The 14,847-nt window shown below is 30.5% G+C and overlaps 2 protein-coding genes across 5 annotated transcripts in view; both read left to right on the top strand.

The window, feature by feature from the left end:
• LOC105208520 (uncharacterized) overlaps positions 1–7,216 on the top strand; it is a 66,716-nt gene extending 59,500 nt beyond the window's left edge. For all 4 annotated transcript variants that reach the window (XM_011178409.3, XM_054227967.1, XM_054227965.1 and 1 more), the window contains one exon: positions 3,897–7,216. In XM_011178409.3, coding sequence (XP_011176711.2) covers positions 3,897–4,717 — 821 coding nt within the window. In that variant the 3' untranslated portion in view covers positions 4,718–7,216. The remainder of the gene's footprint in view (positions 1–3,896) is intronic.
• Positions 7,217–14,030: 6,814 nt separating this feature from the next.
• The window catches only part of LOC105208519 (semaphorin-1A), a 386,218-nt gene continuing 385,401 nt past the window's right edge, over positions 14,031–14,847 (top strand). The window contains exon 1 of the mRNA XM_054226324.1: positions 14,031–14,312. The gene's annotated coding sequence lies outside the window, so the exon portion shown is untranslated. The remainder of the gene's footprint in view (positions 14,313–14,847) is intronic.

Raw genomic sequence — 14,847 nt, 5'->3', positions numbered from 1 at the left:
ATATTTGTTACAAATATTCAAAGAAATATTTATCATCGTTGCACAGTATTCCCATCTTAGTTTTTTCTGTGTGAATTTTTTTAAATTTGTCTAGAATATTATATAAATTTGTACATACATATATATTAAGATATATGAAATCCAACTGTGTTTTGTACATGTCGTTAAAAAGATATATTTCTAAAAGTATTGAGTGATACCAAGTTTCACAGTTTTTGATTGGGGATACATTCGAGTCCGTTTCGGCTATGTATACCCGATTGGACACGTCTACTTTTGGATGGACGTATAAAAATTAACTGATTTTAAAGTATTTTTGACATATTTACGTTACAAGTTGTTTTGCTGGTTAAAAAATATATCTTCGAAAATTTTCGAAAATCGCTATTTTTCATATTTCCTTATGAATTTTCCATATTTTATTAGAAAAAATGTATTTCAGTATGTTTAATGCTTTTGCATCAGATTTGCTTGCATTTTACAAAAGTTTGCATTAACTTCGAAAATTTTCGAAAATCGTAATTTTCCATATATTATGCATTTCACTATATTTAATGTTTTTGCATTATATTTGCTTGCATTTTACAAGAATTATCACTAACTTCGAAAATTTTCGAAAATCGTAATTTTCCATATTTTATTAGAAAAAATTTATTTCAGTATGTTTAATGCTTTTGCATTAGATTTGCTTGCATTTTACAAAAATTTGCATTAACTTCGAAAATTTTCGAAAGTCGTAATTTTCCATATTTTATTAGAAAAAATGTATTTCAGTATGTTTAATGCTTTTGCATTAGATTTGTTTGCATTTAAAAAAAATTAATTTTTTGGTTTCATGCCAAAAAATATTTAACCACTTTTTGCTCACTCGTGCACACTGTGCGTGGGCATTGCCATGTCGTATGCAGCTACTTTCGTACAGGAATGGTATTTAGTAAAAAAATTATTGAAATTGTATTGCAAAATATTTGAAATTTCTTAGTTTACTCGCTTACCACTACCTACAAACACACACATGTATAAATAAACAGCTGTTATATATAAGCTTTTACACCACTACAATTATTATACTTAATTTATTTTAATTATTGTAATATATTTATTTACTTTTAGCGCCAAAATTCTTTTAAATCAGTTACTGATGTGCAGATTTTTACCCCGCAGACAATTGTGGAGAGGTAAAACTGTATATAAAAGCAAATACCTTACTGTATAGGAGACTTGAGATGACAGTCATACAACTGCATTCCTTAACAAATACTACATGCCATATAATATACATAAATACATATATATGTAATATATGTACTCGCATATACACAAATAATACATGCAAACATAAGTGTATTGAACTGAAAGAAATTGTATTAAATTAAATGAAATGAGTCGAGTGAGTTACAATTGGGGAAATACCATAACGGTGACGCTGTCTATATATACATATATGTCTATATATATATAGTATTTAGTACATAATTTCAAGCTCATACATACATACATACTTACATGCATACATAACTGTCTGATGATTAACCCAATTGTAATTGCAATTTGTAACAATAATTGCAACATGCTTACAACTCTCTTACTAACCTGTCCAACCTTGGTCCCGTAAATGTTTTTTTTCAAGCAAAAACCAAAAAACGAAAAAAAATCGAAATTAAAGCGCTCTATAAAGCCCATGCATGTATTTATTGTGCTGCCACACCGTTTAATTGGCTCAAAGTATTATTTTATTATTTAAATAAAATTATTAAAATTTCGAACAAAAAATCAGTTCTCAGTAGAGGCTGTCAAAATGTGGGCTATCGTGCAGGGGGTTGTGCTTTGGCGTATGGACTGTTGTTGTATTATATACATATATATTTATTTATTTTTTTATATTTATTTGTAAATATATATATTTATTTTGTTATTATTATTTTTGTATTTTATTGTATATTTTGTGTAAATATTGTGTTTTTTGTAACACAAATGTTCATAGCTCACAGCCAGGTGTATGTGAGAATATGCAGTTTGCGGCATTTGAGTTACCGTTAATTGATTGTCTGGGAGTTTAACAACCTCAGCAGGTTTGATGACGTCACAATTGCGAGTTTATACATTAATTTTTATTATACAAAAATTGCTTTTTATTCATCTTCTCTTATTCTTATTGCTCTACGCTTTAGTGTACGAGCTTTAAGCTCATTTTTCAAATTAAAAGTCTTAATGGTTTCTAAGCTTCAAAAATTTAATAGCGTTTTGGGACAGCCAAATTAATTGTTCAATTAAAATTTTTATTGAGAAACCCTTTTTTGCCTTTTATACTGCCGGCTACTCGATAACCGATCAGCTGTTAGACATTTTTGTTTTTGCTTTTCATAAGAAGTTGGTAAGATTCAACAGCTGATTAATATTTTTAGCAGCGACATCTACCGTAGCTTTTATTTATTAAAAAATCAGCCAATCGCAGACAAAGAACATATATCGTTCGTCTTTGTGGCAGAGTTGAAATTTGATTTTCAAATCAATTAATATTCAATTAAAAATAAATGTAGATTTTATTTTGTATGGTAAATCGATCTTTATAAGCGTTTTAATCGAGCAGAGGTCGGTTAGTTGATCAATTAGCTCCTGTCTAAAAACGCTATAAGGCTTCGAAGACTTGCAGGTGGAGAAATTTTCATGACAAAAATAAATTTACGTGTTTCATATATTCTACCAAGAGTAGACTGGTATTAGCAAACAATTTCACAATAATTCACGTTTTTAGATCAAGCTAAATTTAAGCTCACGATTCAGCGAGTCATTAATGAGTCAGGCTATCTTCCGGCACGACTTATTGTATGCGCAAATTTATTACATATGAAATATGTGTAACACTTTTTAATGACTAATCAGCTTTTTTTGCTGACGTCACTTTATCAATTACGCTTTTAATTACAACAGAGCAGTTTGACAATCACTGAACTTTTTAAAAATATGTTTTTTCTTACTACCAACGGTTTCGACAACATTTATTTGAATGATTTTGATCAATTACCGAGTCAAGTATCAAGTTTATAACAAGCGTTTAATATTAAATTTTTTTGAGAAAGCTTGGAAAGCTTATTTTTTGTTTGTTTTTTTCGTGTTCATGACAGTTTGTTTTTAAAGAAAGCTTCGAAAGCTCTAAATAAAGTTGAATTTCAGGTGAATTTTTTGGCAGCTTTTTAAAATTTTGAGAGCTTTTTTAATATCATCCATTTCGACAACGTTTATTTGAAGGATTTGGATCTATTACCATCTTTATAATAAGAGTTAAATATTTAAATTATTTTTAAAGAAAGCTCTGAAGTTGTTTTTAGTTATTTTTGGCAAACTTTGAGAACTTTTTTTAATATCACCTAACCGACAACATTTATTTGAACGATTTTGGTAAAATTCCATATTTATAACAAGAGTTTAATATCACAGTTATTTTTGAAAAAGCTTGGAGAGCTTCTTTTCGGTTTTTTTGATCAGTTTACGACTGGTTGCTATTTTTAGTTGCTGACAGTTATTAATTAAAAACTTCGAAAGCTCTAATAAAGCTTATTTAAGTAATTTTGTGATAGCTTTTACAATCTTTGAGAGCTTTCGTTAAAAAAAAAACTTTTATTTAAAAAAAAATCGTATATTTGCCACTTTAAGCTCAAGTCTGCCTTATCAGAGTACGCTAATGTGACGTCATACCGCGTATTTATAACTAAATGCCGAAATGTCTTATTCGATCATGTCTGGTTTACACTCATACAAACATATGTATTATAGCTAAGAAACTTAAACAAATGCATAACAACCTTACAGTACTTTACAAAGAAAATAAATCATAATAAAAGTTTACTCTCTTTTCTCTTTCTTCCTCTCTGCTTCACATTTCATCCATTTCCCAGGCAAAACCGACAATGCCACGCCAAACGACAAACGTACACCCGAAAATATTGCGCCCGCCAGCGCCAACACCATTACGAAGACACCAACTTCGAGCGATGCACCCGATTCGGCAACAGATAAACGCATAACTTTCACCATAACCACCGATTCATCACCGGAGGGCAGCCAAACATTGACACCGAAAAAATTCGATGTGATTGCCGAAGAAGAATTGCCCGCTGATGCCGGCCAAACTAAACGCGACACTGACGAAGTGATACTCCGTCCACCGCGTTTCCTCGAACGTCAGACGCATTTGTTGACCACCAGTTCGGGCATAACGACACCGCACAAGCTCAAACGCAGCGCCACGAGCGTGCCGCATTTCAATGTGCGCAGCGCCGCCAGCGAAACGGACATCTTCTCGATAACCGGTTCCGGTTCACGCATCAGCATGACACCCGAAGTGCCATCCATATCATTCAGCAATTTACCGAAGAATTACGAAGACACACCGACCATCGAGAAGTATCGCGTCTCGCAGAGTTTGTACGCGCTACAAACAGCAAATGCGGCACGCGCCAATCAAGAGGATTACTCCATGCCGCGCTATTTCCGACGCTCGGCAGCCATGCTGCAGACGCAGAGCAGTGAAGTGCTATCGACAGTGCCCTCAACAGCGACATCGACAAATTCAATGACATCATCCAATGAGGGTATACATCGACCGGAGAAGATGAAGAGTAAGCGTTTGCAAATGTTGCGTGGCAACTTACCGCCATTGTTGATACACTCGGTGTCGTTCCGCAAGAATAAGGAGGAGGGCAAGCAGCTGGATTAGTAGACGGTCAAGGACAGTGTGGTTTAGGAATGCACGATTGGAGTGTGGCCATTTCTCTATGTACTTAAGTGCACGCAAATGTATGTAAAATTTAAAACGTGGTACAGTGAAGCTTCGCGAACACGTACGTTGTAAATTTTTTAAAATTTCTAAAATTTTTAAGAGTTGATAGATTTTTTCATTATTATTGGTGAATAGTCGCATTCCATACATGAGCATATCAGGCATAACTGATGAAAAAATTATAAAAAATTTAAACAAAAATAAACGAATTGAATACGAAGCAGCGGGTAAAGCATTTACGTATGTATATTTGTATAAGATTTCAAAAAATTCTTAGAAAAATCCCTTGAACCTTACAAAATTTCTTCAAACATTCCTACGAATTATTAGTTATCAAAAAGCGGTTGAGATTAACAGTAAACAATATATGAAATATTTATTCTTTGCTTGTTTTCGAAAATACATATGTATTTAGTTTTCGAATGCATTTAGTGTTAAGCATTTAAAACATGTATGAAATATGAACTTTCCAAAAAAAATTTTAAATTTTCAAAAATTTAAAAAAAAGTAAAACTTTAGAAAAATATGAGTATATAAACGGGGAAAAAAATTATCATTTATTTTTTTTTACTTTTTTTTTAATTTTTTCTTATGTTAAAGAAGCTTCACTGTACTTCAATATTGAGCGCAGCTAACAATTTATTATTAAAAGTTAAATTCTAATATTTTTATTATTTTTATTTGATATTATACATCTTAAATTAAAGTAGTTCAATTAAGTGTGGTTGTACTGTACTGCACAATGAAGCAGCTTAAAATTAAATTAATTGATATTAGTTTTATATTTTTGGTAGAAAATATGGCCAGTGAACTAAAAGAATGTTATTGAAGTTACATTGTCTGGCACAAAGTTAAGCGCAAGTTTAATAAATGAATTATTATAATTTTAAAATTTTTCTTTTTTTTTTTAATTACTAGTAGTGAAAATTAAGATAAAAATATTTTAAATAGTTTTCATGGCTGCTAAATATGAAATTCAATGTTTAAAACGTTTTTATAAATATTGTTCGTGTTAGCGAGGTACCACTGTACTATAAAAAAAAAAAAACAAAAAATCATAATTTTAACATCTTAAATGCACAAATCATTGAGAGAACTGCTTAAAATAAAATTAAATAAAATAACAGTACATGTTAGCGAAGCTTCACTGTACCATAAAATTAAAAAAATGAATCTTCTTTACTGCAAGAATTATTTAAAAAAAACAGCTAAATATAAAGTTTAATAAATAAAGCCTTAGTACACGTTAGCGAAGCTTCACTGTACTATACATAAAATATAAACAACATATGACACCTTAAGGAGTTAAGTGGGTTTCGAAATTTTCAAATTTAAACAAAAAAATTTTGTCTTATTAATATGTGCAATATGTTGAAAATATCCAAAAATATCAAATCAATCCGAGTGATATTCTAAAAGATATACCTTTTGGAATTTCCGCACATCCGGCCACGTCAGTACCAGAATGTCAAACTTTAAGCGCATTTATCTCAAAACTCAATTTTTCAATAGCTCAAAAGGTCAAGTTTCTAGTTATGAACGAAGGCTTTTTATATTTTTTTCTTATAACGAGTCAATATATTACAAAAATTTGACCCAAAAAATTAGTGTTTTGTTCAAAAATCTGTCAAAAATGCGAATTTCAATATTTTATTTTTTCCTTTGTTCATTTACTCTCGAAATATTTTTGATTTATTGAATTTCGATGAATCTATCATGAGTAATGATATTCACAGCAAGACCTTTTTTTTGGACACGTCATAGAAGATGTGGTGCCAACGGCTGAGTTTACGGAATTTAAAAAAAAATATCACAAAATACTGTTAAACAAGTGCCTTTGACATGCTGAATTGTTTAAATGAAATATATGCTTGTATATACTTATTAAAAAATTAAAATATATATATATAAAAATATAAAAATAATGTTTTTAACCTCCGAAACCCACCTAACCCCTTGAACATGGCAGCTGCTCAAAATCCATATTAAAAAAAAATATCTTACATTAATATTTCTATACATATAATGCCCAGTAACCGCATTAGCGCCGCTCTACTGTACTCAATACTGCAAGCAGCACAAATTATAAATTATATTTAATAAAAAAAAACCCTTAAATATGTACATACATTTATTTTGATATTTTACGATATTCCAGTATTTGTTAATTGCATCTATTTACACAAATCCACTTACAAATACATACATACACATGTATATATCTATTAGATATGTGCATTTGTTTATAAATAATTTTATTATATATTTATTGTTGCAAAGAAAGGAAGTATACGAACTATGCGTTATTGTATTTTACCGTTAATCTTTAGAAAGTGATTTAAGTTGAATGAATTAATTAAATTCATACATACATATATATTACATATAAAAAAAATAAATAAAGAAATGATTGTAATGTAATTTAATTACAATAAATACATTGTTGTTATTTGAAGAGAAAGGTGGAAGTGTAAGTATGAATAAATAATTATTTATTGGTGACAAAAAAGTCATAGAATTTTTTCTATTTGTATATTACTTTATTTATTATATAGTATGCATATTTATATAATACAGTGTTGTGGAAAATAATAGAAACAATATTCACTACAGCACTTGTTACTAAATTTTTAATTATGATGAAAATTATATACCTAAAGCATCATTTTGGTTTCCGTTTTTGGGTGATTTCTCGTTTTATATTTACCGCCTTCTGCGCTCCTTTAAGTGACTATGAGTTTAGACTGAAAAAAAAATTATCAGGGACCGTAACTCTTATGACTTGTATCAAAAAAATCAAAAAATAAAAGTTATTTTTGATTTTTAAATATTTAGATCAAAAATAAAAGTTATTTTTGATTTTTATTTTTTTAGATCAAAAAATAAGAATTATTTTTGATTTTTATAACCGTACACCTTAGTTTTACTTTAAAGCTTAACAGAGATTAAGAAACATATTATGTCACAAATTTTGAATTGATTTTTATTATTGATTTAAAAATATAAAAATCAAAAATAATTCTTAGTTTTTGATCTAAAAAAATAAAAATCAAAATTTAAAAATCATACAATATTTCGCATATAGTTCAGCTAAAAATCATGATGGTGTAATCAAAACTTTTCTACGATGTTCCTTTATGTATGATTTTTTTTATTAAAAATTGTAAAATAACTCTTATTTCCGGTCCCTGAAAATTATACAAACATATATCCAACTTCAAAAAATCCTCTTTTTTCGTCCTCATGAACTTCGAATGACTTCATGAATATATTCCAGGTCCTTAAGAATATATATTAGGAATATTCTAATTGAAAGCGATTTTAAGAAATGCTCCAACGGGAAAGTTCAACTTCTAAGTTAAAAAAAAGACTGACGGAACTAAATTTACACCTCTAGTGTATCTCTATAATAGCCTATGTACATGTTATCGTAGACCAAAAAATACGTCAAGAGACTCTACCGGCGGATATAACATCTGACTGATCGCCAGTCACCATTTTTCTTCTTCTTCTTGAAAACTTACATTTTTTGCATATAATAAATTATTTTCAATTTTCATTTATTTGGATATGATTGCTTTATATGTTCGACGCCCTAAAAATTATGACTTCGTTCATAAACATACCATAATAATTGTCAGACTAACAGTATCTAGTTATAGGAATACATTTCCGCTGCAGCAGTTGGTCCAATACGAAGGCTGCTATATATATTTCTGGCCTAATAATGAAAATAGGAATATTTATCAACGAAAATGGTTTTATTGTTTTTCAAAATATTTTCCATCAAGATTTATACACTTTTGCATGCGCTCAAACCAATTTTCGAAGCACTTTTTTTGAGCCTTTTTTTGAGCGATTGTCAAACGAGAACAAACCTTTTTTACGGCCAGGTGTTCATGCAATATCGAATGTATGCTGGTGGGAGAAATGCATAGGCATGCCCCTATCTGAAGGTATGTTACATGACGGTCTTGCATTATCAGTTCACGACCGCATCGATGTTTTCTGGCACAAAGCCAGTTTTTGGACGACCTTCACGGAATTCGTCTTTGGGCGAGCGTCGGCCAAGATTGGATTCGTTGTACCAGTTTTTCACAGTGCTATAGGATGGTGCTTCATAGCCATACAAAGATTTTAGTTCATCATTGTACTCTTGTCGCGATAATCCACATCGAAAGTTGTGAAAAATGATCGCAAGAAAATGTTCACGAGTTAATTGCATTTTTTGGCCGAGATGAATTTTGTAATTCCCTGTAAATAAAACAATTCACGATTAAATAACAAAACGTTCTGAGTGATGTTATGCTAAAAAATGTCAAACCTTGCAATGGAAATGTCAGATTGCACCTGGCAACACTTAGTGTTGCCTAGGCCAGAAATATATATAGCAGCCCTCGTATTCTCAATAAAAAAGAGAAATGTGTGATGCAGACTCCGTTAATTTCCTGGAGAATATGATATCATGTGCTGAGGAATAAATAACTTTAAAATGCACAATTTCATGGACGATAATGATCTCAAGCATGCCTTAAAACTTGTCAAGAAATGGTTCCAGCACCAAAAAATTTATATGGTGGCATGACCAAGCTATTCCGCTGACCTAAATCTGACAGAGCACTTGTGGGAGATGCTTAAAAATTGAATTCGTGGCTTTAAATAAAAAAAGTAAATAAGTACTTTGGGAAAAAATAGAATCTGAGTGGTATGCCATTGACCCCCCAACTAACACCAATCCGGTAAATTCACTGCCTTGCCAGTCCTCTGTTGTCTTAAAAAATGAAATCTCAATCAATCTAATCCAGCAAATAGTAAATAAATAAATATTTTATTAAGATAATTTGAAAAAAAAATCCATTCTAAAGCAAAAATATATTTCTTTTTGGTTAAAAAAGAAAAAAAAATTTTTGTTTTTTATAATGAAGTATTATATGTATATTGTGAAAACAATAAAAAAAAAATAAATATTACTTTAATTCTGTATGAAATATTTGAGGATAACAAATGCAACCAGCGTGTTTCTATTATTTTTTCCAACACTGTATATATACATATGTACATATGTATATATATTTATTAAATCCATATATGTATGTACCATAGAATTACTACCCTGGACGAATTTGCGTATGAAATATGTAAATACTTTGCATACTTTTAGGCACTTGAAGTGCGATAGATCTCGTTAACTATAGATATACATATGTATGTACATATATTTATAACCGTATATAGGTATATCAGCAAATATAATTTAAATAAATATCTATCTTGTATGTATAAATCTGTTCTTTAGTAATCTAATATATAATAAATTATATTTTTACTAAAAATATAACTGCTTATAAAAAATATGGAATTAAAAATATTTTACGATTTTATTTTTTATTAAACATAATTTTTCTGCTTCGTTTTAAAATGCTTAAACCAAAAAATATAAAATTTACTCCAAAAATTACTAATAAACAACCAAAAATATAATACAACGCCGTTGCATTTCCACAGCGCAAACAGCCACACCATCTACGCTGCACTTACCGAGTGCAGTCACACACAGAGAGCAGTTTCAACGAGAGAGCGCACAAGCGATGTAATAAGTTCATTGTCCGGTGGTGCGGTCGCGTTTATATTTGTGTCGTTTTAACTGAAAAAAGTGTGTGAAAATTAAATGTTTTTTATTAAAACTAACAATTAAAGTGTGCTGCACGTGTGTTGTATGAAATTTAAGTGATTGCAAGTGTTTTACGCACAAAATTCAAGGTGTTTGTGAACAAAATTTTTCACATTTGCGTTTTTTCTCCATTTCGCTTGCCAGTTTCATGGAAGTGCCGCTGCTGTGTTTGTCTGCATTTTACACAACAACACTGCTGCCGCTTCCAATAGGTGGAATGTCTGCATTCTCCCACTCGCCCCATTCGTAAACAAGCCGTGTGTGTGAGTGTGTGCGTTCGGCGGTGTGTTAAATGTAGGAAGAAAATAATAATAAGGCAGTGAGTGTAGTATAAATAATGAAATGTGCTTGATTTTATTGCCTGTGCGTGGCAATGATAATTGAAATGTGCAAACTTAAGTGTTTGTATTAATATTTAGTGTTATTGTCATTCAATGATTGGTGTGTGTTCTACAGTTTATAAACAAATCAAATGTAGTCATAAAAACCTGCAATAACAAGTGTTGACATCCGCAGCCGACGTTAGTGACCAGTGCTGCCCTTTTGGAGTTGTCAAGTAAGTTTTTCATGTCGATTTTGGGAATGCCACTTTGTAATAAATTGGAAACGGAAATGAAAAGATTAGAATAAATAAAAAATGAATAATATTAAATTAAAAATAATAGATTTAAAGCAATAAAATAATTATTCTCAAGTAATAAAAATATATAATCAGAAATTATAAATTAGGATAAAAAAATGTTTAAACATTTACATACTATTTTTAAATTTGGTTGAGTTTTTTCTAGAAATATTTGTTTTTCTTCTTTAAACAAGAAAACAATCTGAAGACAGTCTGAACATAATGTTCTACGGTATTTAGTAGCTATGAAAAAAATTAATTGTATTTTTGGAGTGTTATAATATTATATTATCAGATTTTTTATAAGTGGAAACATGCAGTCTAATAAATTTGGATCAAAACTGACAAAGAAATGATAATCTGTGATTTAGTTAACCTTTAGTAAATACATTATAGACAAATTACTTTAGATTCTTTATTTATTTAAATGAGATATTCAATTCTTTAAAGTCAAACTATGGTTTGCATTCTCTAGCAAATTCATTTATAGGCTTTGTGAGCGAGCTAAGTTTTGAATTTACTTAGTGGTAAAGTCTACACTAAACATTTATGAAGTTTAATTTTGACCCGCATGTCATCGTTTATCTATCAGATAATTTCTCGGTAACATTTTTGTCAATGACAATGTCAATATTTTTGTTTTCTTTTATTAACAATAAATCGTCCGAACACTGACCCTATTGACTGCTGCGTCCTCGGCAGCAAAGTCAAATTTCAGTCACACTTTTTGTGAAAAACAGCTTTTAATTGTATCCATCATTATGCCTAAGACAGACATATGATTCCTATACTAAGATGTATACTACAATAAAAGCTCAAGAAACCATATACCAGCATAGTGACACACATGTAGTATATTGTATATGTTTACATTCATCAGCTGATACAAAAAAATTCAAGAAAAATTTAATTTTGAATAACAGGCAGGAAAATTGATCCTAACTTAGTTATAACTTCAACCAATCTTAAAATATTATTGTCCAATATAATTATTACATATTACTTATCATTACATATGTACATATTACATATTTTTCAGATAATTTTTTTTAAATTTTGTTTTTTGATTTCAATTAATTTTGAATTTAATTTATTTTCTGTATGTGAAAATGTCAGAAAACATATGATTGTGGCAGAAGAGCTTAAAGCTTTCGGTGTGTTCAATGCAATCCATTGTAGTACATTTCATAACACCACGAAATTTCAATGGTTTCTAGAACTCTATTGTAGTACGGAACACCATTTGCTTTCAAACAAAATTCGGAAAACCGGTGATACACATATGGTTTCTGAAGCATACTACAACGTATACTACATGTCTGTCTCAGGTGTTACGTTGTCCTATGAAGTCTTAATAAAATATACAGCGTAGAAATTTCAAATGTTTTTGAAAGTTTATTTATTGAAATGTCTTCTACTCTTGTCAAAATATGTGTGACAATATTACATCTGTAGTGACATACTCTGATCGGAGGACTGACAAACGAGTGTTATATTGGCAGGTAGGGAGATCAACTTTTTGTTATTTAGTTTAAAATCTCAAGAGTGTGTTGTTAAAACCTTAACACTTTTCTCTTCTGAGAGCCCATTTTTAACAAGCATTGCAACCACTCACACATAATTTTACGAGACATCCAAGCTTTCTGAATTAGAGTAACTATTCAATTATTGTTCTTCGTTGTCCGCAAATTAGAGCATCACGTCCACTTATCAGAGGTTTTTTAACTGTTTTCGTTATACTTTCGTTCAGTAATTCAAGTTTCTTGTCCACTATAGAGAGGTAATGAGAATAAAAAGTGGTAAAAAAGGGTCCGTGTCCGGTCATGACTATGTCCGTTTGTTAGAGTGAAATTTGTTCTGAAAACCCATCGTAAAATTTGGTTCCTAAATTTTTGTCGGATTAATACAGGGGTTCGCTTATTGGAGGTGTCTGCAAGTAGAGGTTTCACTGTAGATCCACCTGTATCTCCAAATTTATTAGTTGAAACTATTTAGTATTGAAGATGCTCACTAACTGGTAAAAAAATTTTGTTGTAAGTGGCTACGACGGTTGAAATTTATTTATAACGCTTTGAATTAAATCGTATCATCTCTTATCAAAATACTAGAAACTTTAAAAGCTGGTTATGATCAAATATCGAAATTAACATCCGGAAGCTTAACCGGAAGTAGCTGGTATTATACAAAAAGTAGAAGGAATTGATGGGGAATGATTTAAACCACCAAAACCAAAAGTAAGAGTAATATGCTCTTGAATGCAGCCTTCAGTTTAACTTATAGATTTAGCTTGTTATATAAAATACATATACAGGATTTGAATTGTATAGGTATTAACATCTATTTGAATGAATTAAAAAATTTATGACTTGGTTTTTATGCTAGGAAATCTCTGAGAGGATTACTAAAATCCTGGTTTTTATTTTTGCTGGCTAAGCGTCTAAATTTTATTTAAAGAGTAAATTAATTTAAAAATTCAAAATAAAAAAAATTAAATTTACGATTTTATTTTATACAATTTTATACTTAATTAGACACTTATCTTTATAATATAATTTCTGCTTTATCATTAATATAAAAAATAGCATTACATTATATTTAATGAAAAATAGAGCGATAGCTTAGCAAGTCTGGCAGCTTCACTATAATGGCCGCACTGTTTCCGACTGCTTTTGGTTGTGAACAGTGTGGAAAAACATTTAAAAAACCAGTAAAACAATAACGAGTGTAAAAATACAAATTTTCTTCTTTTTCAAGATTTTTTTATTTTCAAAATATAGAAATAAAACTATTTATTATTCATAAAACTCCGCAGCATGTGTTTATGTGTTTTTCTACGCTCTTTAACCCATTCACCGCTCACTTTTATATTTTGTATACATACTCTCCTGCCAAGTCATTTATGCTCTTACTCCACTCTCACGCGCTCGCTCACCAACTCGCTCTCAATGCTGTTTTGTGTTCCGATTGGGAAGAACGTTCCACTTTGCTGCGCATGCATGTTAAATTTCGTAGTATTTTTTTGAGGGACTGCTTGCAACACTGTACGGGCGCCGCTGGCTGCACACCGAGTGAGTGACAGCGAGTTTGTTTCTGTTTTGCCGTCTTTTGGGGAGGTGGTGTCGCGCGCGCGTTCGTAACACGCATTGAGAAGCAAAAGCCAAAGAAAAAAAGTGAAATATAAATATTCAATGAAAATTGTGTTTGTGATTTTAAATAGAAAATAAAGAAAATACATTGCAGTAAGTGCGTTGCTGATATAAATAAATAGTTTATATTATAAATTGCTTGCAGTGGCAAGTAAATCACTTGCATTACAATTTAAATTTTAAAAGCTCCATTAAATGCAGTGCGAATGTTGCTAGCTAGTGAGTCGTGGGGCGGCGTCCTGCTTGTGCTAATAAAATGTGTATTATTTTGTAAAGCGCGTTGACGACTTGCTGTGCGCTCCAAAGTGACGATAGTAAACAAATGATTGAAATAAATTGCGCAAATTAAATAATTAAATCACAAGCGTGGCAGTGGCAGACAACAAGACCACACGACCTTAACGAGCCACTAATTGTGGCAGATGTGAAATGAAAGTAAAAAAATTTGAAAAAACGTAAAAAATGTGATTTCAAAGTAGAAAATGTGTGTATCGAATCAAAATGGAAAAGTGAAAAATGCATAATTTTACAAAAACGACTACAAAATTTTGTGAAACGCTGTGTTGCAATTAGGATAGAAGTATTCTTCAAGCCAGCCAACCGTGTGCTATGCGCTTAAGGACGCATA

The sequence above is a fragment of the Zeugodacus cucurbitae genome, chromosome 3 (genome assembly GCF_028554725.1).
Source record: "Zeugodacus cucurbitae isolate PBARC_wt_2022May chromosome 3, idZeuCucr1.2, whole genome shotgun sequence".
Classification (NCBI taxonomy): Eukaryota; Metazoa; Arthropoda; class Insecta; order Diptera; family Tephritidae; genus Zeugodacus; species Zeugodacus cucurbitae.
This window is presented reverse-complemented; position numbering and strand designations above follow the sequence as displayed.